Below are 27,165 nucleotides of genomic sequence, written 5' to 3'. Positions count from 1 at the left end.
TCTAGTAGTACAGAATATTATTAAATAAAAAACCCCTAACGTTTCCCACCTTTCTGCCCAGCCACCTGCCTTCCCATTGTAGGAAGCAGCTCCAGGTTCTATTTCTGGCTTTTCTAGCAGTTGAATAATATACATCTGCTTCTTGCTCCATCAACACTGGATGGTGTCTATATGAGGCATGCTTCTAGATGTTTCTTCTACTACTCACCACCAATTTTTGTAATATTACTATTTTCAATTCTTCTAGTTCTAACTTTAAAATGTATTGATTTATAAACTTAAGATAGTTTCCACTGACTCTCCACCAAGTAGCAGGACAGAAACTAATACACTTGCATGTTGCCCACCTTCTCTTACCCTCTTTCTATACCTCCTGCTTTCTACCAGTTACTTTTACATTCTAATGTATTTTACATTATGAAACCACTGTCTCAGATACACTAGTTCTGTTCTGGGGGGGTAAAAAAGAGAAAACTCACACTAGGCCCATAGTTCGACAGAGAATAATAGCTTCTGTGTGAACACACATAGCCATAAGCCCTACAATCTGACACAGGTCATCTTTGCTTGGAATTGAACAGGTGTTAAGGGACAACCCTAAAATCCAACAAAGTATTTATATATTTTCTGTGGATAAAACTTTAGTAATGTAGAGCAGAATTTGGACACACTCATTCTTTTATTAAAACAAAAGATGACCTATACTACAACTTATTTACACTTGCATACTGAAGAGGTAAATTGTCTAACTGGCTACATTACTGTTCTTTCCAATATTATACAGACAGTCCCCATTACTGAAATCCAGTCTGTTCCTAAGTGTGTCAGAGTGTGAATTTTCAGGTTGCAGAGTCCATATCATTAAAAAACAGGAAAAATGATGTGTTCCTGGCTCCTCCAAAACTCCAATTTTTCCCCAAGCTATTGAAACACTCTTAAATATCTATGTAATAATCTATCCAGAATTTCTATAAAATAATCAAGCATCTAAAATACTAGTGACCTATTTTAATCCTTAAAAACTTGGGGTACACTTGCAAGCAGCATTAAGTGATCCTGCATGTACAAAATCCATTATATTTCCCATTAACACATTCATTTGTCTCAGTAAGCTTTTACAGCTCCTACATTTCCTTCCAATGTAGGGATTTGGGGCACTCTTAGGCTCTCCTACTTTCTTCATAGGCTTTTCTGCATTTCACAGTAATGTGAGGAAGATAACTAAGATATGCACAACAGAGGAAGGATTAAAATGGCGGCATGAGGTGAGACAGAGGCGTCCTCCTAAAACTGCATATAATATGAAAATATAATCAATACAACTAATCCTGAGAGAGCAACAGGAAAGAGGACTGTGCCAGACTGCATACACCTGAAGAGAAGAGCAGACCTCACGGAACAGGATAACATACCAAAGCTGTGGTCTGGTGAGACCCAAGCCCTTCCCCCACCCCAGCTCACTGGTGGGAGGAACAGAAACTGAGGAGGTAGGGAGTGGAGGCCTGGTACTGCTGAATAACTAACTCCGGAGATCTGCTCTGGGAGCACAAACCTACATTTCATGGTGCTTTCATGATACTCTTGTGATTATGGGGTTGGAAAGCTAAAACAGGTAGAATTCCCGGAGAGACTGAGATTCCAGCCATTGTGGAAAGCAGGGATCCATATCCAGCTGCTCTGTGACAAAACTTATACCTGTGTGTGACTGGCCCACTGGTTCAGGCAGTGGAGACAGGCATAGCAGCCGGGAAGCAGAAAACAGCTCTTTCCTCCCTGGAGGCACCAATCCCACTCCCCTGCGACCCCTGATATTGCTTCTGGGGCTGAGCAGCTCCAGAGAGTAGAGCTTCTGGACACTAGAGGGCACCATACACAAATATGAAACGCCAAAGGAACCTGGTACAGAGTAAAATTAATATACCCCTGAGAAAGATGACATGGACCTCATGACTCATCCCGAAAGGGAGTTCAAAATAAAAATCATTAACATGCTAATGGAGGTATGGAATGATATTTCAAGAACTCAGGAATGAATTCTGGTCGGAGACCCAATCGTTGAAGAGCCCAATGGAGGGTATTAAAAGCAGGTTGGATAGAGTGGAGGAGACGATAAATGAAATAGAAACTAGAGAACATGAATTCAAACCAGCTGAGGCACAGAGAGAAAAAAGGATCTCTAAGAATGAAAGAATATTGAGAGAACTGTGTGACCAATCCAAACGGAACAATATTCACATTATAGGGGTACCAGAAGAAGAACAGAGAGAGAAAGGGATAGAAAGCGTCTCTGAGGAGGTAAACGCTGAAAACTTCCCCAATCTGGGGAAGGAGATAGTCTCTCAGGCCATGGAGATGCACAGATCTCCCAACACAAGGGACCCAAGGAAGACAAGACCAAGACATATAATAATTAAAATGCAAAGATCAAGGATAAGAACAGACTGTTAAAAGCAGCTAGAGAGAGAAATAAGATCACATACAAAGGAAAGCCCATCAGGCTAACATCAGACATCTCAGCAGAAACCCTACAGGCCAGAAGGCAGTTGGCATGATGTTTTTAATGCAAGGAAGCAGAAGGGCCTGGAACCAAGATAACTTTATCCGGCAAAATTATCATTTGAATTTGAAGGAGGGATTAAACAATTTCCAGATAAACAAAAGTTGAGAGAATTTACCTCCCACAAACTATCTCTACAGTTTATTTTTGAGGGACTGCTATAGATGGAAGTATCCGTAAGGTTTAATAGCTGTCACCAGAGGTAATGAAACCACAGTAAAGAAAGTAGAACAGCTAATTACTAAGCAAATGCAAAATTAAATTAACTATCCTGAAAGTCAATCAAGGGATAGACAAAGAGGACAGAATATGATATCTAATATATAAAGAATGGAGAAGGAAGAAAAAGAAGGAGAAAAAGAAAAGAACCCTTAGGTTTTCTTTGTAATAGCATATTATGTGAGTTAAGTTAGACTCTTAGATAGTAAGGAAGTTAACCTTGAACCTTTGGTAACCATGAATTTAAGTCTACAATGGCCATAAGTACATACCTATCGATAATCACCCTAAATGTAAATGGACTGAATGCACCAATCAAAAGACACAGAGTCACTGCTTGGATAAAAAAACAAGACCTATCTATATGCTGTCTACAAGAGACTCACTTTACACCCAAAGATATACACAGACTAAATAAAGGTGAAGGGAAGGAAAAAGATATTTCATGCAACTAATAGAGAGAAAAAAACAGAAGTTGGAGTACTTGTATCAGACAAAATAGACCTCAAAACAAAGAAACTAACAAGAGATAAAGAAGGACATTACATAATGACAAAGGGATCAATCCAACAAGAAGATGTAACCATTAAAAATATTGATGTTCCCAACACGGGAGCACCTACATATGTGAAACAAATACTAACTGAATTAAAAGGGCAAATAGAATGCAATGCATTCATTCTAGGAGACTTCAACACTCCACTCACTCTGAAGGACAGATCAACCAAACAGAAGATAAGTAAGGACATAGAGGCACTGAACAACACATTAGAACAGATGGACCTAACAGACATCTACAGAACTCTATACGCAAAAGTAGCAGAATACACAATCTTCTCAAGTGCATGTGGAAAATTTTCAAGAACAGATCATATACTAGGCCACAAACAGAGGCTCAGTAAATTCAAAAAGACTGAAATTGTACCAACCAGTTGCTCAGACCACAAAGGTATGAAACTAGAAATAAATTATGCAAAGAAAATGAAAAATCCCACAAACACATGGAGGCTTCACAACATGCTCCTAAATAACCAATGGATCAATGACCAAATAAAAAGAGATCAAGCAATATATGGAGACAAATGACAGCAATAATTCAACACCATAAAATCTGTGAGACAAGGCCAAGGCCATGCTAAGAGGAAAGTATATTGTAATACAGGCCTACCTCAGGAAAGAAGAACAATCCCATATAAGCAGTCTAAACTCACAATTAATGAAACTAGAAAAAGAAGAACAAATGAGGCCCGAAGTCAGTAGAAGGAGGGACATAATATAGATTAGAGCATAAATAAATAAAATTGAGAAGAATAAAACAATAGAAAGAATCAATGAAAGCAGGAGCTAGTTCTTTCAGAAAATAAACAAAATAGATAAGCCCCTAGACAGACTTATTAAGAGAAAAAGAGAATCAACACACATCAACAGAATCAGAAATGAGAAAGGAAAAATCACAACGGACCCCACAGAAATACAAAGAATTATTAGAGAATACTACAAAAAACTATATGCTAACAAGCTGGAAAACCTAGAAGAAATGGACAACTTCTTAGAAAAATACAACCTTCCAAGACTGACCAAGGAAGAAACAGAAAATCTAAACAGACCAATTACCAGCAACGAAATTGAAGTGGTAATCAAAAAACTGCCCAAGAGCAAAACTCCCAGGCCAGATGGATTTACCACGGAGTTTTATCAGACATACAGAGAAGACATAATACCCATTCTCCTTAAAGTTTTCCAAAGAGTAGAAGAAGAGGGAATACTTCTAAACTCATTCTATGAGGACAGCATCATTCTAATACCAAAACCAGGTAAAGACACCACCAAAAAAGAAAATTACAGACCAATATCCTTGATGAAGATAGATGCAAAAATACTCAACAAAATATTAGCAAACCAAATTCAAAAATACATCAAAAAGATCATCCATCATGATCAAGTAGGATTTATTCCAAGGATGCAAGGATGGTACAACATTAGAAAATCCATCAACATTATCCACCACATCAACAAAAAGGACAAAACCCACATGATGATCTCCATAGATGGTGAAAAAGCATTTGACAAAATTCAACATCCATTCATGATAAAAAGTCTCAACAAAATGGGTATAGAGGGCAAGTACCTCAACATAATAAAGGCCATATATGACAAACCCACAGCCAACATCATACCTAACAGCAAGAAGCTGAAAGCTTTTCCTTTAAGATCGGGAACAAGACAGGGACATCCACTCTCCCCACTTCTATTCAACATAGTACTGGAGGTCCTAGCCACGGCAATTAGACAAAACAAAGAAATACAACCAATCCAAATTGGTAAAGAAGAAGTTAAACTGTCACTATTTGCAGATGACATGATATTGTACATAAAAAACCCTAAAAACTCCACTCCAAAACTACTAGAACTGATATCGGAATTCAGCAAATTTGCAGGACACAAAATTTACACACAGAAATCTGTGGCATTCCTATACACTAACAATAAACTATTAGAGAGAGAAATCAGGAAAATAATTCCATTCAAAACTGCATTAAAAAAGAATAAACTACCTAGGAATAAACCTAACCAAGGAAGTGAAAGACCTATACCCTGAAAACTATAAGATACTCTTGAGAAGTTAAAGAAGATACCAATTAATGGAAACACATCCCATGCTCAGGGACAGGAAGAATTAATATTGTCAAAATGGCCACCCTGCCTAAAGCACTCTATAGATTCAATGCAGTTCCTATCAAAATATCAACAGCATTATTTGATGAACTAGAGAAAATCATTCTAAAATTCATATGGAACCACAAATGACCTCGAATAGCCAAAGCAATTCTGAGAAGGAAGAATAAAGCTGGGGGCATTACGCTCCCCAACTTCAAGCTCTACTACAAAGCCACAGTAATCAAGATAATTTGGTACTGGCACAAAAACAGACCCATAGACCAATGGAACAGACTAGAGAGCCCTGATATAAACCAAACCATATATGGTCAATTACTATACAACAAAGGAGCCATGGATATACAATGGGGAAATGACAGCCTCTTCAACAGCTGGTGCTGGCAAAATTGGACGGATACGTGCAAGAGAATGAAACTGGATTATTGTTTAACCCCATACAAGTAAACTCGAAATGGATTAAAGACTTGAATGTAAGTCATGGAACCATAAAACTCTTAGAAGACAACATAGGCAAACACCTCCTGAATATAAGCATGAGCAACTTCTTCCTGAACGTATCTCCTTCAGTAAGGGAAACAAAAGCAAAAATGAACTCATGGGACTATATCAAACTAAAAAGTTTCTGTACGGCAAAGGACACCATCAATAGAACAAAAAAGACATTCTACAGTATGAGAGAATATATTTGTAAATGACATATCCGACAAGGGGTTAACATCCAAAATATATAAAGAACTTACACACCTCAACACCCAAAAAGCAAATAACCCGATTAACAAATGGGCAGAGGATATGAAGAGTCAGTTCTCCAAAGAAGAAATTCAGATGGCCAACAGACACATGAAAAGATGCTCCACATCACTAATCATCCGGGAAATGCAAATTAAAACCACAATGAGATATTACCTCACACAAGTAAGCATGGCCAACATCGAAAAGACTAAGAACAACAAATGCTGGTGAGAATGTGGAGAAAGGGGAACCCTCCTACACTGCTGGTGGGAATGTAAGCTAGTTCAACCATTGTGGAAAGCAATATGGAGGTTCCTCAAAAAACTAAAAATAGAAATACCATTTGACTCAGGAATCCCACTCCTTGGAATTTACCTAAACAATACAACTTCTCGGATTCAAACAGACATATGCACCCCTATGTTTATCGCAGCACTTTTTACAATAGCCAAGAAATGGTAGCAACCTAAGTGTCCATCAGTAGATGAATGGATAAAGAAGATGTGGTACATATACACAATGGGATACTATTCAGCAATAAGAAAGAAACAAATCCTACCATTTACAACAACATGGATGGAGCTGGAGGACATTATGCTCAGTGAAATAAGCCAGGTGGAGAAAGATAAATGCCTAATGATTTCCCTCATTTGTGGAGTATAACAATGAAGTAAAACTGAAGGAACAAAATAGCAGATTCAGAGACTCCAAGAAGGGACTAGGGGTTACCAAAGGGTAGGGGTGTGGGAGGGTGGGTGGGAGGGAGGGAGAAGGGGATTGAGGGGTATTATATTCAGTACACATGGTGTGGGGGATCAAGGGAGAACAGTGTAGCCCAGATAAGGCACATAGTGGATCTGTGGCATCTTACTACACTGATGGACAGTGACTGCATTGGGGTATGGGTGGGGACTTGATAATAAGGGTAAATGTAGTAACCACATTGTTTTTTCTTTCATGTGAAACCTTCATAAGAGTGTATATCAATCATACCTTAAAAAAAAAAAAGGGGCACGGGCGGAAGATGGCGGCGTGAGTGGAGCAGCGGAAATCTCCTTCCAAAACCACATATATCTATGAAAATATACCAAAGACAACCCTTCCTAGAATAAAGACCAGCGGACACAGGACAATATCCAGACCACATCCGCACCTGAGAGAACCCAGCGCCTCATGAAGGGGGTAAGATACAAGCCCCGGCCCGGCGGGAGCCGAGCGCCCATCCCCCCAACTCCAGGCGGGAGAAGAATAGGCAGAGCGGGAGGGAGACAGAGCCCAGGACTGCCGAACACCCAGCCCCAGCCATCCGGGCCCAGACACAGTACATGCCCAGGGGGCCCTGGATAGTAGGAAAACAGGGCAGCAAGAACAGTGAGCGGGCACCGGAGGCCGGGCTCCAGAGGACATAAGAAAAGCACGCGACCAATTTTTTTTTTTTTTTTTTTTTGTTGCTATGTTTTGGCAAGCGCTTTTTGGAAGTCTTAAAGGGATAGGGACCCCAATACTAGGGAAACAGGGCAGCAAGAACAGTGAGCAGGCACCGGTGGCCTGGCGTAGGAGGACACCAGAAAAGCGAGCGCCCATTTTTTTTTTTTGTTTTGTTTTGTTCTGGCAAGGCTGGCACCGGAGAATAAAGAAAAACGAGTGGCCACCTTTTCTTTTTTTAATTAAAAAATTTTTTTCTTTTTTTTCTTTTTTTTTTTTTTTTTTTGTTGGTCGTTGTTTTGTTTTGGCGGGTGCTTTTTGGAAGTCTTAAAGGGGCAGGGCGGGACACTTAATCCAGAGGTAGGGAATCCGGGGATCTCTGGGCACCCTAACCCCTGGGCTGCAGGGAGCAGGGAGGCCCCTTACGGAGATAAATACCCTCCCAGCCGCTCCCCCTCCAATGCGACTCCACCACTTTGGAGCTGCTGCCCGAGCCAGGCCACGCCCACAGCAACAGTGGAGATTAACTCCATAGCAGCCGGGCAGGAAGCAGAAACTCTGTCTGCGCGCAGCTGCGCAGCACAAGCCACTAGAGGGCGCTGTTCTCCCAGGAGAGGAGGGCCACAAACCAACAAGAAGGGAAGTCCTTCCAGCCGTCACTCGTCCCAGCTCTGCAGACTATTCCTATCACCATGAAAAGGCAAAGCTACAGGCAGACAAAGATCACAGAGACAACACCAGAGAAGGAGACAGACCTAACCAGTCTTCCTGAAAAAGAATTCAAAATAAGAATCATAAACATGCTGACAGAGATGCAGAGAAATACGCAAGAGAAATGGGATGAAGTCCGGAGGGAGATCACAGATGCCAGAAAGGAGATCACAGAAATGAAACAACTCTGGAAGGGTTTATAAGCAGAATGGATAGGATGCAAGAGGCCATTGATGGAATTGAAATCAGAGAACAGGAACGCATAGAAGCTGACATAGAGAGAGACAAAAGGATCTCCAGGAATGAAACAATATTAAGAGAACTGTGTGACCAATCCAAAAGGAACAATATCCGTATTATAGGGGTCCCAGAAGAAGAAGAGAGAGGAAAAGAGATGGAAAGTATCTTAGAAGAAATAATTGCTGAAAACTTCCCCACACTGGGGGAGGAAATAATCGAACAGACCACAGAAATACACAGAACCCCCAACAGAAAGGACCCAAGGAGGACAACACCAAGACACATAATAATTAAAATGGCAAAGATCAAGGACAAGGAAAGAGTTTTAAACGCAGCTAGAGAGAAAAAGGTCACCTATAAAGGAAAACCCATCAGGCTAACATCAGATTTCTCAACAGAAACCCTACAGGCCAGAAGAGAATGGCATGATATATTTAATACAATGAAACAGAAGGGCCTTGAACCAAGGATACTGTATCCAGCACAACTATCATTCAAATACGATGGTGGAATTAAACAATTCCCAGAAAAACAAAAGCTGAGGGAATTTGCTTTCCACAAACCACCTCTACAGGACATCCTACAGGGACTGCTCTAGATGGGAGCACTTCTAGAAAGAGCACAGTACAAAACACCCAACATATGAAGAATCGAGGAGGAGGAACAAGAAGGGAGAGAAGAAAAGAATCTCCAGACAGTGTATATAACAGCTCAATAAGTGAGCTAAGTTAGGCACTAAGATACTAAAGAGGCTAACCTTGAACCTTTGGTAACCACGAATTTAAAGCCTGCAATGGCAATAAGTACATATCTTTCAATAGTCACCCTAAATGTTAATGAGCTGAATGCACCAATCAAAAGACACAGAGTAACAGAATGGATAAAAAAGCAAGACCCATCTATATGCTGCTTACAAGAAACTCACCTCAAACCGAGAGATGTACAGACTAAAAGTTAAGGGATGGAAAAACATATTTCAAGCAAACAACAGCGAGAAGAAAGCAGGGGTTGCAGTACTAATATCAGACAAAATAGACGTCAAAACAAAGAAAGTAACAAGAGATAAAGAAGGACACCACATAATGATAAAGGGCTCAGTCCAACAAGAGGATATAACCATTCTAAATATATATGCTCCCAACACAGGAGCACCAGCATATGTGAAACAAATACTAACAGAACTAAAGGGGGATATAGACTGCAATGCATTCATTCTAGGAGACTTCAACACACCACTCACCCTCAAGGATAGATCCACCGAGCAGAAAATAAGTAAGGACACGGAAGCACTGAACAACACAGTAGAGCAGATGGACCTAATAGACATCTATAGAACTCTACATCCAAAAGCAACAGGATATACATTCTTCTCAAGTGCACATGGAACATTCTCCAGAATAGACCACATACTAGGACACAAAAAGAGCCCCAGAAAATTCCAAAAGATTGAAATCCTACCAACCAACTTTTCAGACCACAAAGGCATAAAACTAGAAATAAACTGTACAAAAAAGCAAAGAGGCTCACAAACACATGGAGGCTTAACAACACGCTTCTAAATAATCAATGGATCAATGACCAAATCAAAATGGAGATCCAGCAATATATGGAAACAAATAACAACAACACTAAGCCCCAACTTCTGTGGGACACAGCAAAAGCAGTCTTAAGAGGAAAGTATATAGCAATCCAAGCATATTTTAAAAAGGAAGAGCAATCCCAAATGAATGGTCTAATGTCACAATTATCGAAATTGGAAAAAGAAGAACAAATGACGCCTAAGGTCAGCAGAAGGAGGGACATAATAAAGATCAGAGAAGAAATAAATAAAATTGAGAAGAATAAAACAATAGCAAAAATCAATGAAACCAAGAGCTGGTTCTTCGAGAAAATAAACAAAATAGATAAGCCTCTAGCCAGACTTATTAAGAAGAAAAGAGAGTCAACACAAATCAACAGTATCAGAAATGAGAAAGGAAAAATCATGACGGACCCCAAAGAAATACAAAGAATTCTTAGAGAATACTATGAAAACCTATATGCTAACAAGCTGGGAAACCTAGGAGAAATGGACAACTTCCTAGAAAAATACAACCTTCCAAGACTGACCCAGAAAGAAACAGAAAATCTAAACAGACCAATTACCAGCAACGAAATTGAAGCGGTAATCAAAAAACTGCCAAAGAACAAAACCCCCGGGCCAGATGGATTTACCTCGGAATTTTATCAGACATACAGGGAAGACATAATATCCATTCTCCTTAAAGTTTTCCAAAAAATAGAGGAGGAGGGGATACTCCCAAACTCATTCTATGAAGCTAACATCACCCTAATACCAAAACCAGGCAAAGACCCCACCAAAAAAGAAAACTACAGACCAATATCCCTGATGAACATAGATGCAAAAATACTCAACAAAATTTTAGCAAACCGAATTCAAAAATACATCAAAAGGATCGTACACCATGACCAAGTGGGATTCATCCCAGGGATGCAAGGATGGTACAACATTTGAAAGTCCATCAACATCATCCACCACATCAACAAAAAGAAAGACAAAAACCACATGATCATCTCCATAGATGCTGAAAAAGCATTTGACAAAGTTCAACATCCATTCATGATAAAAACTCTCAGCAAAATGGGAACAGAAGGCAAGTACCTCAACATAATAAAGGCCATCTATGAAAAACCCACAGCCAACATTATATTGAACAGCGAGAAGCTGAAAGCATTTCCTCTGAGATCGGGAACTAGACAGGGATGCCCACTCTCTCCACTGTTACTTAACATAGTACTGGAGGTCCTAGCCACGGCAATCAGACAAAACAAAGAAATGCAAGGAATCCAGATTGGTAAAGAAGAAGTTAAACTGTCACTATTTGCAGATGACATGATACTGTACATAAAAAACCCTAAAGACACCACCCCAAAACTACTAGAACTGATATCAGAATACAGCAAAGTTGCAGGATACAAAATCAACACACAGAAATCTGTGGCTTTCCTATATACTAACAATGAACCAACAGAAAGAGAAATCAGGAAAACAACTCCATTCACAATTGCATCAAAAAAAATAAAATACCTAGGAATAAACCTAACCAAGGAAGTGAAAGACTTATACTCTGAAAACTACAAGTCACTCTTAAGAGAAATTAAAGGGGACACTAACAGATGGAAACTCATCCCATGCTCGTGGCTAGGAAGAATTAATATAGTCAAAATGGCCACCCTGCCCAAAGCAATATACAGATTTGATGCAATCCCTATGAAACTACCAGCAACATTCTTCAATGAACTGGAACAAATAATTCAAAAATTCATATGGAAACACCAAAGACCCCGAATAGCCAAAGCAATCCAGAGAAAGAAGAATAAAGTAGGGGGGATCTCACTCCCCAACTTCAAGCTCTACTATAAAGCCATAATAATCAAGACAATTTGGTACAGGCACAAGAGCAGAGCCACAGACCAATGGAACAGACTAGAGAATCCAGACATTAACCCAGACATATATGGTCAATTAATATTTGATAAAGGAGCCATGGACATACAGTGGGGAAATGACAGTCTCTTCAACAGGTGGTGCTGGCAAAACTGGACAGCTACAGGTAGGAGAATGAAACTGGACCATTGTCTAACCCCATATACAAAAGTAAACTCAAAATGGATCAAAGACCTGAATGTAAGTCATGAAACCATTAAACTCTTGGAAGAAAACATAGGCGAAAACCTCTTAGACATAAACATGAGTGACCTCTTCTTGAACATATCTCCCCAGGCAAGGAAAACAACAGCAAAAATGAGTAAGTGGGACTATATTAAGCTGAAAGCTTCTGTACAGCAAAAGACACCATCAATAGAACAAAAAGGATCCCTACAGTATGGGAGAATATATTTGAAAATGACACATCCGATAAAGGCTTGACGTCCAGAATATATAAAGAGCTCATACGCCTCAACAAACAAAAAACAAATAACCCAATTAAAAAATGGGTAGAGGAACTGAACAGACGGTTTTCCAAAAAAGAAATACAGATGGCCAACAGACACATGAAAAGATGCTCCACATCGCTAATTATCAGAGAAATGCAAATTAAAACTACAATGAGGTATCACCTCACACCAGTAAGGATGGCTGCCATCCAAAAGACAAACAACAACAAATGTTGGCGAGGCTGTGGAGAAAGGGGAACCCTCCTACACTGCTGGTGGGAATGTAAGTTAGTTCAACCATTGTGGAAAGCAGTATGGAGGTACATCAAAATGCTCAAAACAGACTTACCATTTGACCCAGGAATTGCACTCCTAGGAATTTACCCTAAGAATGCAGCAATCAAGTATGAGAAAGATCAGTGCACCCCTATGTTTATCGCAGCACTATTTACAATAGCCAAGAATTGGAAGCAACCTAAATGTCCATCGATAGATGAATGGATAAAGAAGATGTGGCACATATACACAATGGAATACTACTCAGCCATAAGAAAAGGGCAAATCCAACCATTTGCAGCAACATGGATGGAGCTGGAGGGTATTATGCTCAGTGAAACAAGCCAAGAGGAGAAAGAGAAATACGAAATGATTTCACTTATCTGTGGAATATAAGAACAAAGGAAAAACTGAAGGAACAAAACAGCAGCAGAATCACAGAACTCAAGAATGGACTAACAGGTACCAAAGGGAAAGGGACTGGGGAGGATGGGTGGGTAGGGAGGGATAAGCGGGGGGAGAAGTAGGGGGATATTAAGAGTAGCATGCATGGGGGGGTAGGAGAAAAGGGAGGGCTGTACAACACAGAGAAGGCAAGTAGTGATTCTACAACATTTTGCTATGCTGATGGACAGTGACTATAAAGGGGTTTATAGGGGAGACCTGGTATAGGGGAGAGCCCAGTAAACATAATATTTGTCATGTAAGTGTAGATTAGTGATACCAAAAACAAAACAAACAAAAAAAAAAAGGGCAGTTCCTGTGTGGTAACCTCCAGTGAGTTCTACACAAGGGTATAAAGGGCATATAAAAGTGTAGGCAAAGGGTCTGTTTGTGTTTATACAGAAGATCAAAGCCTAACTGGGCTACCCCGAAAATGAACTAAGATACGATATGAAAAAGAACTTCCAACGTCAGCACTCTCTGGAAGACTCATGCCAGAAGATGATCATCAAAAAACCCCAACAAAGATCCACGCACTGCTACAGCTGTAGATGCACTCATCCCACCAGCTCCTGGACTTGCCATGGGAATGAAGGAGATATCTAAGCTGGCCTGTGCATACAGTAAAACAACAAATTTGACTGGATCTATACTGTTGGAACTCAACCAAGAATTAGGAGAAGTGCAAATTGTAGCACTCCAAAATCTTACAACCACAGACTATTTACTGTTAAAAGAACATAAGGGAGGTGAACATTCCCCAGGAATGGGTTGTTTTAATTTGTCTGATTTCTCTCAGACTGTTCAAGTTCAGTTGGACAATATCCACCATATCATAGATAAGTTTTCACAAATGCCTAAGGTGCCTAACTGGTTTTCTTGGTTTCACTGGAGATGGCTGGTAATTACAGATATGCTTTGGTTATGTAACTATACTCCTATTATGTTAATGTGTGTGCGCAATTTAAGTAGTAGCTTAAAACTTATACATGCTGAAGTTACTCTACAAGAAGATATGTCAAAGAAGTAATCAATCTTCCCATGTTTTCTTTCGCCTGCTACTTCTATAGCTTTTCTTCTTCCTTCCTAATTACAACCCTTAAATAGAATTCGTGCCTCATATCAAATTTACCGAGTATCATAATTCTTCCAAGTGGTAAAGATACCTCAAGACAAATGCTGGGCATAGAAGCTACAGGGCATAAATATGCAAAGAAATAAAAAGCTAACCATTTCAAACAATAAGGCTTCTCTCTCACTTACCAACTCTACATTTCCCTGTATGGCCCCGGAAGATGACTGGTTAGCCAGAGACGGGTAAGATTCCTCAAGGGAGGAACAACCTAAGACAGGCACAGTCGCAGGGGGGTCATCAGGTGAGAAATTGGGGATCAACAGAGGTGAGGCTTAGAACCTTACCCCCCCGTTCTGAGAGAAATCTTCTGCATACGTAGATGTTTTATTGCCCTTGTCTAGCTTGGATTAACACATAGTCTACAGGCACACACCTGATCATCTACATTTGCTCTCTTACAACACTAAACTATGTTTTCTACCTTTATCTCGTATCTACCTACCATTTCAGCATTTTATTAAAAATAATAATAATAAAGAGATAAATGTGGTATCTACATATAAATCAAGTATAAAAACCAAATGAGTATTCATATTTGAACTGTTTATAGTTCATAATGCATGAGCAAAACCGAAAGTTTCTGTGATGACTGCCCTTGTACTGTTCACTATGTAACTTATTCATTATGTAAGAATTTGTTCTCCATGTAAGAACTTGTTTGTTATGCCTCAGAAGATTGGAGACTGACGAAAATTAGGCTTGGGGTGGATTAATGATTGTGCATTGAGCATTGACTCCCCTATACAGAATTTTATTGTTGTTAACAACCATTTGATCAATAAATATGAGAGATGCCCTCACAAAAAAAGAAAAAAAAAAAAAGAAAAAAGACATGCACTACACACTTAACTTAAACAACTCAAGTGGACAGGAGACAGGGTCTCATCAGGAAAAACCCCAAACACTAAAGTGCCCTCTACAGCCTCCTCCCCAGATTTGGGCACACCTGCAAACATTTTTGGTGGTGTGCACACGAGGATTTAGTCAACAGGGTTTCCATTCAGACAGTTAAATCTCATAAGCACTTTTGAGAGTCATTATAGCAAATAGAGAGTGAGTATTCCAACAGCAGGGGCTACTTGCAGTACACTATTTATAGACACATTCATACTAGAAGCATAAAAGTATAGGAGACAATTTCAAAATAGTGATCATCTCTGGGGAAGGGATAAGAGAAACAGAATCAGGAAAGGACACTGAAGGAGTTTTAGTCACCTTTTCCTTTTTAAAAAGTGATATAAATAGGATGGAATATTAACATTATTAAAATATGAGCTCATGGGTACATTACTTTCTGTACCTTTTCATGAAATCTGGAGGCCAATAAAATTATCTGAAAGAAGCCACATGCTTGCTACCATAACCCGCCCACAGATACTATTCAAGAATTTGAACTTCATACAAGACAGGGTAAGAGAACCAGTATGTCTGTACATCTGTGTCAATCTAACACTTAATAAGACGGCCTCCTGTCAGGATTCCACCTCCATGTACCCTCCCCCTCCCCCTCCCTCCTCCTCAGTCCCTCTACCTGTACTATTATGCCTCCTCAGTTGCCTCCCTTCTATTCCTGAACACAGAGTTGCCTCTATCTCAGGGCCTTATATCCCTGGCTTTTCAGGGCTAAAGCCTCACTTCCTTTCAGTCTTTGCTAATATCTCATGTTCTCAATGAACACCCTATTTAAAATTGCAAAATGGGTCCCCAAAACTCCTGATTGGCCCACCTTCCCTGCTTACCTTTTTCTAGAGTCCTTACCACTTTCTAGCACACTGTATAATTTACTTCCCTTACTAGAAACCTGTAAGAAAGGAACTTGGAAGTGCTTTATTCTTGATGAATCACAAGTGCCTAGAAACAGCACTAGCACATACTCAGTGGGCATTAAATATTTGGTGAATGATTAATAAAACTTCAGTTTTTCTATGCTACAGTACTCCCCTCTCAGACTAATACAACCCACTATCCTCTATCCCCAATACTCCCCAAGGGTGTACTTCACTCAAGTGATCTACTTGTATGCCTACACCTTATGGATTCTGACTCAGAGTCTAACACTGAGATACTCAATGTTTATTAATTAATGAGATTCAGTGTCCCTAACATAAGAGATTAGGTTTCTCTGAACACAGGCCATTTCTATTATAAAGTCACACTCAGGTAGTTAATTGCAGATACCTCTCTTTTTAAGGTCACCTGAAGGCATAGTTCTTATGGTGCTTGGTCTGCACCTTTTTTTCCTACAAGGACAACAAAAAATGGATTCAATGATGCCATAAAAATAAACATTACTTACCATGCTCAAACCTAAAGGAAATCAGGCCAATCAAGATCAGGTAGTAGCCTTATAGAGAAATGGTTATTTATCTCTACTTTTGGTTACATTTTTATTTTTATTATCTTCTATTTTGGTAGAGAACAATGTAGTTAACAGAAGTTTGTGATACTAATTAAAAGTTTTAGGGAGTAATTTTAAAACTATATTATTTAAAAGCTGGTAGTGGCAAGTCATAAAAATGGCTGCAAATTCTCTGACCTGCCTCCCATTTGAGGTGGAGTCGGATTTCCCATGCCCTCCAGTCTGGGCTGGCCTTAGTGACCTTAGTTAATGACATATCAGAGAAGGTCATGGTTTCAGCAGGTTGTCTGGGAATGCTTGCTCTCTGAAGCATCACCTCTGAATACCTGGTCGCCATGCTGTGAGGAGACCATGCCACATGGGGAGGACACATGAAGGTGCTCTGGTCAACAGCCATGGCTGAGCCATGGCTTTAGGTCACTCTAGCCCAGGTGACATGTGAATGAAGAAGCTGACCCTGACCCCAGCCCCAGCTAGCCATCTGAGTCTTCCCCAGCTGCTTGGGTCTTCCAACTCAAGCCGTGGATATTGTGGAGCAAAGACAAGCCATCCCTGCTGTGCCCTGACCAAATTCTTGACCTTCAGAATCTCTGAGCATAATAAAATGGCTGTTGCTTCACACCACTAAGCTTAGTGGGTAGTTGGAAAGGCAACAGTTAAACTGGAAAATGAGTGCTAACTTGAAGCCTATATCTAATTACCATATTTCATTTTCTCACCACCAGCAGAGATTGGATTTCATTATTTAGTACAGATAAGTGGTTTATCCAGAAGTCATGTGTCACACAGATCTCTGCTCCAGGATAAGGCAAAGAAATTATCCAGGATTAACTTTTATAGCTATTAGCCATTCATTTTTTTTTTTTTAGTCACCTAAATCTGTGTGCTGAATAAAGAAGGCTGATGCACCTCTGTGAAGTAACCAGATGAGCCCCATATTTATATGTATCAGACAAAGCACATTATTTCCAATAAATACTGTACAGGAAGGAGAGAAGATGACATTGTAGCTATTGTTAATAGGGAACTATTCACAGGCTCCATGCTGTATTCACAGCATTAATGAAATATTTTCTTCTCCAGGGCATCAATTCATGAAACTGAAAATGATTAACAGTACTTCCAAAAGTCTCTCGATAGAGATAACATGGATGTTCACCGATCAGAAAAAATATTAAGATTAAATTCTGATTTAAGAAAACAGGATTAAACCAATCAAAATCAGACACACCATTTCTCATTTTTCAATGCAAAGCAATCAATCTTACCACAAAATATTATAAAACTGAGAAGAGAGCTCAAGGCTGATAACACTAAATTTTTTAACAAGAGTAAAACTGATTCTAGAAGTATTAAAAAAGCAATAGGTGAAATTAATGGATGTCTCCTACCTACAGTGGAAATATTTAAAGAAGTGAATAAACAAAACAAAACCCAATAGCTCCCCTTTTTTAATAACTTTTCTGCAGCCAACACTGCCCTCTAGTGATATAGAATAAGAGTCAAATACCAGAAAGTGAAGATCACACTTTTTAAATTTAATTGGTCATTTTAGTATGTTTAAAGTCAGTGCTTCTAGTTTGGACTATAAATTCCACCAAAGACAGAATGAACAGATTCAGGATTTTATTTACTGTATGTTAACTCAGAAACTCTTTTAAAAGGCATTAAGTCAGGGCCACTATTTCATGGAAAACAGCAGCTTTTAAATACAATTGGAACAAAATATTGCCACATAGTTAATTACATCTTCATATAAAATTGTGCAATTCAGGAGAGACCCTGAAGGCTTATCACCTAAGGCTTATGAAGATAGGTGGGATCATAAGATTAAAGCTTCAGTGACTGCAGAAAAGACAATTCAGCAGGAAGCAAGCCAGGCTAGTTCTCCTGGCACATGTATCAAACACACTGGAAAGCGTCTGTACAAAACAGGGCCTCAAACACCTGCTAAGTCTCCCCACTGGTATATCTAACTCCTCATTTCAGGAAAAAGTTCAAGATAAAAAGCATGTTTGGTTAAGTATTTTCTGAGCTCAGGAAATTTTCCAAGAGAAGAAAGACTTACCAAGGGTGGTACCATCCTGCCCCATGATGCACTTCATAGAGGTGATGATCTGCTCCACAACAGGTGGCGACAGTGACGTGGCATACACCGCACTATGAGAATGTGTTCGCAGATAGTCTATTAGTTCCTGAGGAGTTCAGATAAGCAAGTTATTAGAGCAAGTTTTCAATGCTTGAAAATTCACATGCAGGTGAAAGTGGATTCCCCAGGTGAAAAGTGGACTCTTCCTCCCTTCAATCGCACTGCAACAGTGATACTAATCTGAGATGCCAGGTCAACCAACATGGTCAAAAAATAGTGTCAGCAACAGCTGGGCCAGGTATGTATGTCCCTAGGCTTTGTTTTGTTTCTTAAATATGCCACAACATGGAAGAAAGAAAAACTAGTTTTAAAGAAGTCCTCTAAACATACCATTTAGTGTTTTTAAATAGATCCACATTGCTGACAGTGTGTAGAGTGCTTTTTATACAATGATTTACCCCCAAGTATTACAGAAAATATCTGTAAAGCCCATCTTCATACTCTTGGATAAAGACAGTTCTTGAACACCAATTTTAAAGGTATTAATATCCTCTAGATATGCAGAGGTTTATAAAAAGATGAAAATGTGCCAGAAATTAAACAGAAATTCACTGGGTCTCTCATGAGAACACTAAAGCCATCTGACCGAATAAAGAAAAACCTTGTCTGTCACAAGGATTTCAAAACAATCATTTGTATATCCCTATTCTCTGACATCTTTTAACTTCATTAAATCTTTAAATATATGTGCAAAGAAGCTTAGATTCCAGACACAAAATAATGTGGCTATAAAATAGTGTATAACGTCAAAAATACTAAAAATTGCCCCAAACCACAAAAACACAGTATGCCTAAATGATATCCGAGAGTATTATTTTTCTACTCTTTGGTGTAGCAATATATCTTATCAAAAAGTAATCAATTATCCAAAGTGAGCCTGGTCCACTAACAAAAATTTGAGGTAAAAATCTATTAGACTTGACCAAAACCACTAGTAGTGGGTTTTCTCTAAAAGGTAATCAATTATTAAGAGAAAGTCCATGCTTTAATACTCCCAAAGTCAAGTTTTAAGAGGAATTAAGGACACTGATGAACATATACTACGTGCCAAATACAAACACTTGACACAAACTTTTTCCTATTGACTGCAGAGTTTTTAAAAACAACAGGTTTATTAAAATATAATTCACATACCACAGTATTCACTTTTTTAAAGTGTACAATTCGGTAGCTTTTAGTATATTCAGAGCTGTGCAACTTCCATCACTATCTAATTTTGAAACATTTTTATTTACTTAAAAAAAAAACACCTCATACCCACTAGCAGTCACTTCCCACTTCCCTGATCCCCTCAGCCTGAAGTGACTACTAACCTACTGTTTCTATGATTTGCCTATTCTGCATAAATTATAAAAAAGAAAGAGTATGTGACCTTTTATGACTGACTTCTTTAATTTACACAATGTTAAAGTTCACCCATGTTGTAGCCTACATTATCTTTTAAACCCTAACTACAATCTTATAAGGCAGGCATACTTATCTCTGTTTTACTGAAACAGAAATTAAAAGGTTAAATGCTTTGCCCAAGAACTCACAGAGTTAGGTAAGTACTCAAATCCAGGCCTCTGTCTCCATGGTTCAACCATTTCCACCATGCCACACTGATCCTCAAATGCCTCAGAGTTCATTATATAATTTTTAAATTGGAAAGCACAATGCCTATAGTACACTGGCGCTAGCAAAGTAATATTCTTTCTTCCTGTCTCTGTGCTCACCCAAGATGCATCTGAGTCCAAGGGCAGGGAACTGGTCTTCTATTTCCATTATTCACATTACCTCCCCACTATTTTTGACACTGTGAGCACAACTCAAACTGTAAAGATGACCAAACAAACAGGCAGCACCACTGTCTGTTCTTCCATACAAGAGGGTTCTCTGTATGGCAGGGCAGCATGTAGTTTAGAATGAAGCTCAAATAAGAAAACAACAAACAATGAACAGAACCAGCCTTTAGTTCATCAGTCACTCACCAGGCAGCTGAAGTGTGAGGCCCGCTGGCATTATGAGCCTAAGCCACAAACACATTCAGGACGTCTACAACCCAGTTTGGGACTGTTTACTAGACGTGAGCTACCAAAACTAGCAGCCAGTACCTTACTTAACTGCTCGATTCTCACGGCCCATTTACCTTCTTGCCTCCAATGTATCCCCCAGAAGCACCAAAGCTCTTGGTGAATGTTCCCATCATAACATCCACATTCTCAGGATTCAGGCCAAAGTAATCCACCACACCTCGACCTGTAGGGCCCAGAGCCCCAATGCTGTGAGCTTCATCTAGATACAAGTATGCCTTGTATTTCTTCTTAAGGGCAATTACTTCAGGAAGGCGAACAATAGATCCCTCCATGCTGGCAAAACAGGGTAAAAAATACATACATTGAGACTTCTTTGAACTTTCAAAATTAGGAATTGGCCACTTTGTTAATTTTTAAGATTATTGCTCTTTTAAATGGTCTGACAAACTATGGTTTTAAACTAAAAACGTTAGATGATGCCATGGCTAAGCAAATGTCTAGAGGAAAGGAGATTGGCTCTTTTAAAACAAGCACCAGAACACAATTGATCTTAATTTACCTCAGAGGGTCACCACAGCAGATTCTTCTAAAGCTTGCAATTATAGCAACATAAGAATAATTTTTATTTAAATTATTTATTACTAAGATAATAAATATACATTTTTAAAGGATAAAAAAACATTAGGAGGTAAGAGAGTAAGTGCAAGGGCTGAAAAATAGGTAACCAAAATAAAATATTTCTTAAAGCTAAAATGGTGTGTAATTTGTTTTGACATATTAGAAACATACGCCAATTCTTGCCCCTATGTATGAATTCCCCCTATAAACAGTAGAAAAATAAAGGCTCCAAACAGAAAAGGGATTTGGAGATTATGTAGCATGGTGGAGAGAATAAAGAAGGGCCAGTCAAAAGACTTCTGGTCTCCTGCTACCTCTGCTTCCAGGTATCTTTACAAATCATAAACACTGTCTCCTTAGGTTTCAGAGGGGTCTAAATTAGCATTCCCTTCATCTTAAAAATCTATGATTTCACGGGGCTAAATCAGACAGATAAAAATTATTAAGCAGGATTACCTATATATGCCCTCCACAAGGATTAGAATTTTCTTCCAGGGCCTTCGTGTCCGAGGCTGACCATAAACAATAGCATCTTTCAATAGCTTCTCTAGGCTTTGCATATCTACAGCACACAAAAAAGAATTTCAGCACAAAGTACCTTTCTCTTTCCTAACTTCATTCTAGAAATGCAAATATACATTTCTTATTCCGGATGTGTTATCTCAGATAGCAAAGGATATTAACATATTAAAGTTGGGCAGAAAAGGGGGAAAATGGTTGCATTAAAATCTTCTCTAAAATGTAACACGTTCAAAACTATAGAAACTTGACTAAATGACTGTGGCACAGTTGATTCAGTTGGTTAGCATGCTTATGAAATTACAAATGTTTCATGTTAAATACTTTGCCATTCAATTAGCTTTTTAAAATTTACAGTATTTTTATTTTTAATCCTATTCTGAGTCACTCAGAAATAACTGCATGAAGAAGACTGAGCAAGAGAGTGTGAACAAACTACTACAAAGATGTAACTCCTAAAAAGCAAATGCTGAAGAAAAACTTCAAAGTGCATGCCCCATTTCCTTTCACCTAGGATATTCAATAAATACTTGTTATATATCTTTATTTTGGTAGTGGAGTAAAAATACTCTAGTCTGGGCATACGTGAATCTATGTGCTAAGCACGGTGTGCAATTTGTTGAGATGCTCCATGTCTGACCTATCAGCTTGCTGTACACAGCCAAGTTCTTGTGGCTCTGTTGGTCCTTAAGCTGTTTAATAGGCCTAAGAAACAACTTGGTTGGTATGACCATTAATGAGAACCATAATTTCCTATTAAAGAGAAATGCTTTGAAAACCATTGTTACTACCATCATAGACTTCATACTTACTATATTTGTCCTGAAAAAAATCCCTTAAGAAAACCCTCCAAGAACGCAGTATAGCACAGAGAAGACAAGTAGTGACTCTATGGCATCTTACTATGCTGCTGGACAGTGACTGCAGTGGGGTATGTGGGGGACACTTGGTAATACAGGTGAATTTAACAACCACAATTGTTGCTCATGTGAAACCTTCATAAGATTGTTTATCAATGATACCTTAACGAAAAAAAAAAAAACCCAAATCTATGCAACATTAAATTTGGGGTGTATTTAACACCCCATCATAAATCTGATTTTATATTCTTTATTGCTCATCACCAAAGAGGGGGTTACAAAGTTACATGATTTTGCTCTTTTGATAAAACGACTGTGGTAGAGAAAAGAGATCAGGTAATAAAAACACATACCACAAACACAACTAAGATGGCCGAAAGCTGTGACTGTGTTTAAACCTTCAGTTATCATAACAAAACAACTTGTTTGCTACCTAACCCAGAGAGGAGTTGCTTCCACAGCACTCAGTCAGTCTGATCTGAAACCACTAGTCCTGCTGCAGAGGGCAAAGTATGGCAATCAGCAGCAGACAAGTAAAAATGTACTCATTGTTTCAGCTTCCTCTGTTTTGAAAGGAAGAGAAACATAAGAGAAAGGAAGAGAAAAATAAATATTGATTCAAAATTTTAGACGAAAGGAAATATCTATAGTAGAATGACCATATTTCTATTTAGAAAAAAAAATCAACATCATTCTCATATTACACTTCCCAAGTCACATGTAAATTAAAGATTTAAATAAAAAACAACACAAACCACAAGAAAATATTATATACAATAACCTATGATCTTATAATGGGGAAGGCATTATGCAAAATCCTAAAGATGTAAGATGGAGTCAAAGACAAAAGTCTTAAATGTGACAACATAAATATTTTAATATGTCTGCACAGCAAGACACTAAAAACAATTAAATATAAAATATATTGTAACATAAAAGGATAATTAGTATAAAGGGCTCTTATCAGTAAAAAGGGAAAACAGTCTGAAAACGGCCAATTTACAAAAAAATACAAGCACAGTAACTATAAAAAAGTTGCTTGACACCTTATAATCAAATAAAAATTAACATGTTATTGACTCACATTAGATAAGGAAAGATTTTAAATGATTCATAATGGCCTATGTTGGCCTGTGAATAGAAACAATTACTGTCTTGTTTAGTAAAAATTCATACAATGTTTGGAGGCAATTTAGCAAAAGTATAAAAAATTTATACCCTTTTAACCAGGCATTCTAAAATTGCTAGGAATTTATCCTAAGGCACTACTCAGACCATTGAGCAAAAATGTGGGTGTAGAGAAGAGTGTTTCTAGTAGAAACATTTAAAAACAACCTCAATGTCAAAATGAAGGGAAAGACTAACAAGGGCACCCCCAGACACTGCCTGCCACCCTAGCTAGCCTTAGGGGAGGAGGAGTCACATGTACTGCCAGGCAAAGTTCACTACATGTTTTAAGAAAATAGCAGGTTATGCAACAGTGTTTATAAATTCTGTTTACATAAAACAAAATACTATTCGTAACACTCGCACTGTAAAACATTTTAGATAAGACAAAGACAAAAGTTGCAAAGTTATTAGCATCCATACATGATCCATCCTGAGGTACAGACCTGAAATTTGGGTGTATATTCTAGACTTCTGGAAACACACACATTTTGGTAAAAGATGATATTAACATACGGTTTGGTAATCTTTCCTCCCTACATGTGAATGTTTTAACTATGAAAGTTATGCATTATTTTACTATAAATGGTTATTTTAATAATACACAAAAGTACTTACATTTAGGGAAGAAGTTTTGGCTTAGAGTCACCTTTCTCTGTGCTTTCAAAGCATATATTCATATCCCCGTATCAATATATGATGTATTATTACTAATTTGTCTATAGTCTCTTCATTAACCTTGAGATCAGGGATCCTGGATTTATTCACTTCAATACCCTGAATGTTACAGCAAGATACACCACATGCACCTAGTCAATGAATACTGAACTAGTGACTTATGAACAAGGAAGATGAAAAAGTTGAAAGTGTAGTAAAAGGATTATGTTGTATTTTGTACCAAAAGACTGTCTACAGCCTCTGTTTTCACTCCTAATCAATGAATACTGAACTAGTGACTTATGAACAAGGAAGCTGAAAAAGTTGAAAGTGTAGTAAAAGGATTATGTTGTATTTTGTACCAAAAGACTGTCTACAGCCTCTGTTTTCATTCCAATGAGGAAGAGATTAACTTTTTAAAAGGCTGGACCAGAAAAACATTTTAAATGTTGTTACGTTAGCTTCATTACATTTTCTATTATTAATGTAACTGATATCACCACTGTCAGTAACCCAAAGAATATTAAACATTACAGCAAACAGTGAATTCCATGACAACTCACTGTTGTGTTTGAAGATTCGAATAGTTGCTCCCGAGAGTCTGGCCCCTAGAACCAGCGAGGCATGGTTCAGTTCATCACTTAGAATCAGGCAACCCTGCAAAACCACAAGCACAGGAAGGTAAGAAACTGGAGAGAAAGATTTAGTTACACAAATTACAAAATGCTAAAATCATTAATAATTGTATCTTATTAAGGAAAGCTTGCACAATAGCAAAGCTATTAATTTCAAAAAGAAGAAAAGTACATATATATATATATATATATATATATATATGTATATATATATATATATATACAGTTGACCCTTGAACAATATAGGTTTGAACTGCACAAGTACACTTATACACAGATTTTTTTCAATATATATACTGGAAATCTTTTTTTGGAGATGTAAGACAATTTGAAAAAAACACTGTCTTTTCTCTAGCTTACTTTATCATTAAGAGTACAGTATACAATACATACAGTATACAAAATAATGTGTTAATCATAGCAAAATCATAGTATAATACCTTGGCCAAAAAATAATAGGATATTTTAATGAAAAGCAAAAATGTATGCTTATCTGTTTGTGTTATTGGTAAGGCTCCAGTCTTCCAGTAGGCTATGAGCAGTTAAGTTTTTGGAGAGTCAAAAGTTATAAGCAGATTTTCAACTGTATATTCTTTTTCAAGGATCATCTGTATATATACATACATATATATATAATTTTTAAAAATTAATGTAGGAGTAGACGCAAAACCAAAGACTTTAAATTTCTTCAGTCCTTGATTGACTTAGATATTCAGGATATAGCAATAGGCTTTTATTTATACCTAAAATCTGATATATCATACAGTCCTCCTAGGGTTTCAGCTGTGTTGGTTTGATAGAATTCCATGAGTTATGGTATGAGGTACTATTTTATTCATGGGAAAAAGTGTTTGGGGAGAAGGTAGCCAAAGGAAGTAATGCCTGTGGAAATAGCACATTCCTCCTCTCGTTCCTAGGCATATATAGAGTTCAATGAGTATCCCACTTATTAATCTTTTCCCCAAGTGACAAGGAATGTAGACCTTGGTTTTGCCCTAAAATTCCTGAACAGGAGGGAGAATCAAGATGGTGGCGTGAGAGGTGAGACAGAGAATTCCTCCCAAAACCACATATAGTGTGAAAATGTAGTTAATACAACTAGCCCTAAAACAGCAACAGGAAAGAAGGCTGCACCAGACTGCACACAGACCTCACGAATAGAGCAGACCCCATGAAACAGGGTAACATACAAAAGCCTTGATCCAGCGGAACCCAAGCCCTTCCCCCACCTCAGCTCACTGGCAGGAGAAAGAGAAATGGAGCGGGGAGGGGGTGGAAGCCTAAAACTGCTGAACACCCAGTCCTGGAAGTCTGCTTTGGAGCACAAACCTACATTGTGTGGTGCTCTGGAGGTTGATGGGGTTGGGGAGCTGGGACAGGAGGAGTGCTTGAGAGACTGAGATTCTGGCCATTTGTGGAGGATGGGGATCCACATTTGGCCACTCTGGGACAAAGGAAAGGCGGGAGGTCTGAGAAGCTTCCTAGCAGCTAGAGTGCTGCTGAAGGGGCAGAGTTTGCACGGAGCTTGCTACGCGGGAGAAGGGATAGGTGGACAAGGTTGTCTGGGCGCACTCTGCCCACAGAGCAGGCTGGGAACTTTGAGGAGGTTCAGGAGCTCCATACCCCTGGCTGGCTGCTCAGCTCCTAGGCCGCCACTGTGATACACAGCCTGCTGCACCTTCCTCCTGGCCTGCTGGCACCTGCTCGCAAACTGGCAGTCACTGCACTGGCGTCAGGCCAGTCACAGGGAGGCCCCACCTACAACAGCTAGAGACTCCAAGCACAGAGGCTTTATGTTTGTGTGCTTGACCCACTGGCTCTGATACTGG

At 38.7% G+C, this 27,165-nt stretch overlaps 1 protein-coding gene across 3 annotated transcripts in view; it reads right to left on the bottom strand.

Moving 5' to 3' along the window:
• SPTLC2 (serine palmitoyltransferase long chain base subunit 2) overlaps positions 1-27,165 on the bottom strand; it is a 120,846-nt gene that overhangs the window by 41,086 nt on the left and 52,595 nt on the right. For all 3 annotated transcript variants that reach the window (XR_005030429.2, XM_036913039.2, XM_036913038.2), the window contains exons 6-9: positions 25,265-25,358; positions 21,955-22,060; positions 20,994-21,213; positions 18,785-18,911 (exon numbers count right to left, since the gene is read on the bottom strand). Coding sequence is in view for 2 of the 3 variants with exons in the window: in XM_036913039.2 (XP_036768934.2) it covers positions 18,785-18,911; positions 20,994-21,213; positions 21,955-22,060; positions 25,265-25,358 (547 nt within the window). In the remaining variant the exon portion in view is untranslated. The remainder of the gene's footprint in view (positions 1-18,784; positions 18,912-20,993; positions 21,214-21,954; positions 22,061-25,264; positions 25,359-27,165) is intronic.

This window comes from Manis pentadactyla, chromosome 11, assembly GCF_030020395.1.
Source record: "Manis pentadactyla isolate mManPen7 chromosome 11, mManPen7.hap1, whole genome shotgun sequence".
Taxonomy (NCBI): domain Eukaryota; kingdom Metazoa; phylum Chordata; class Mammalia; order Pholidota; family Manidae; genus Manis; species Manis pentadactyla.
Note: the sequence above shows the minus strand (reverse complement) of the source record. Positions and strands in the feature narration are given on the sequence as shown.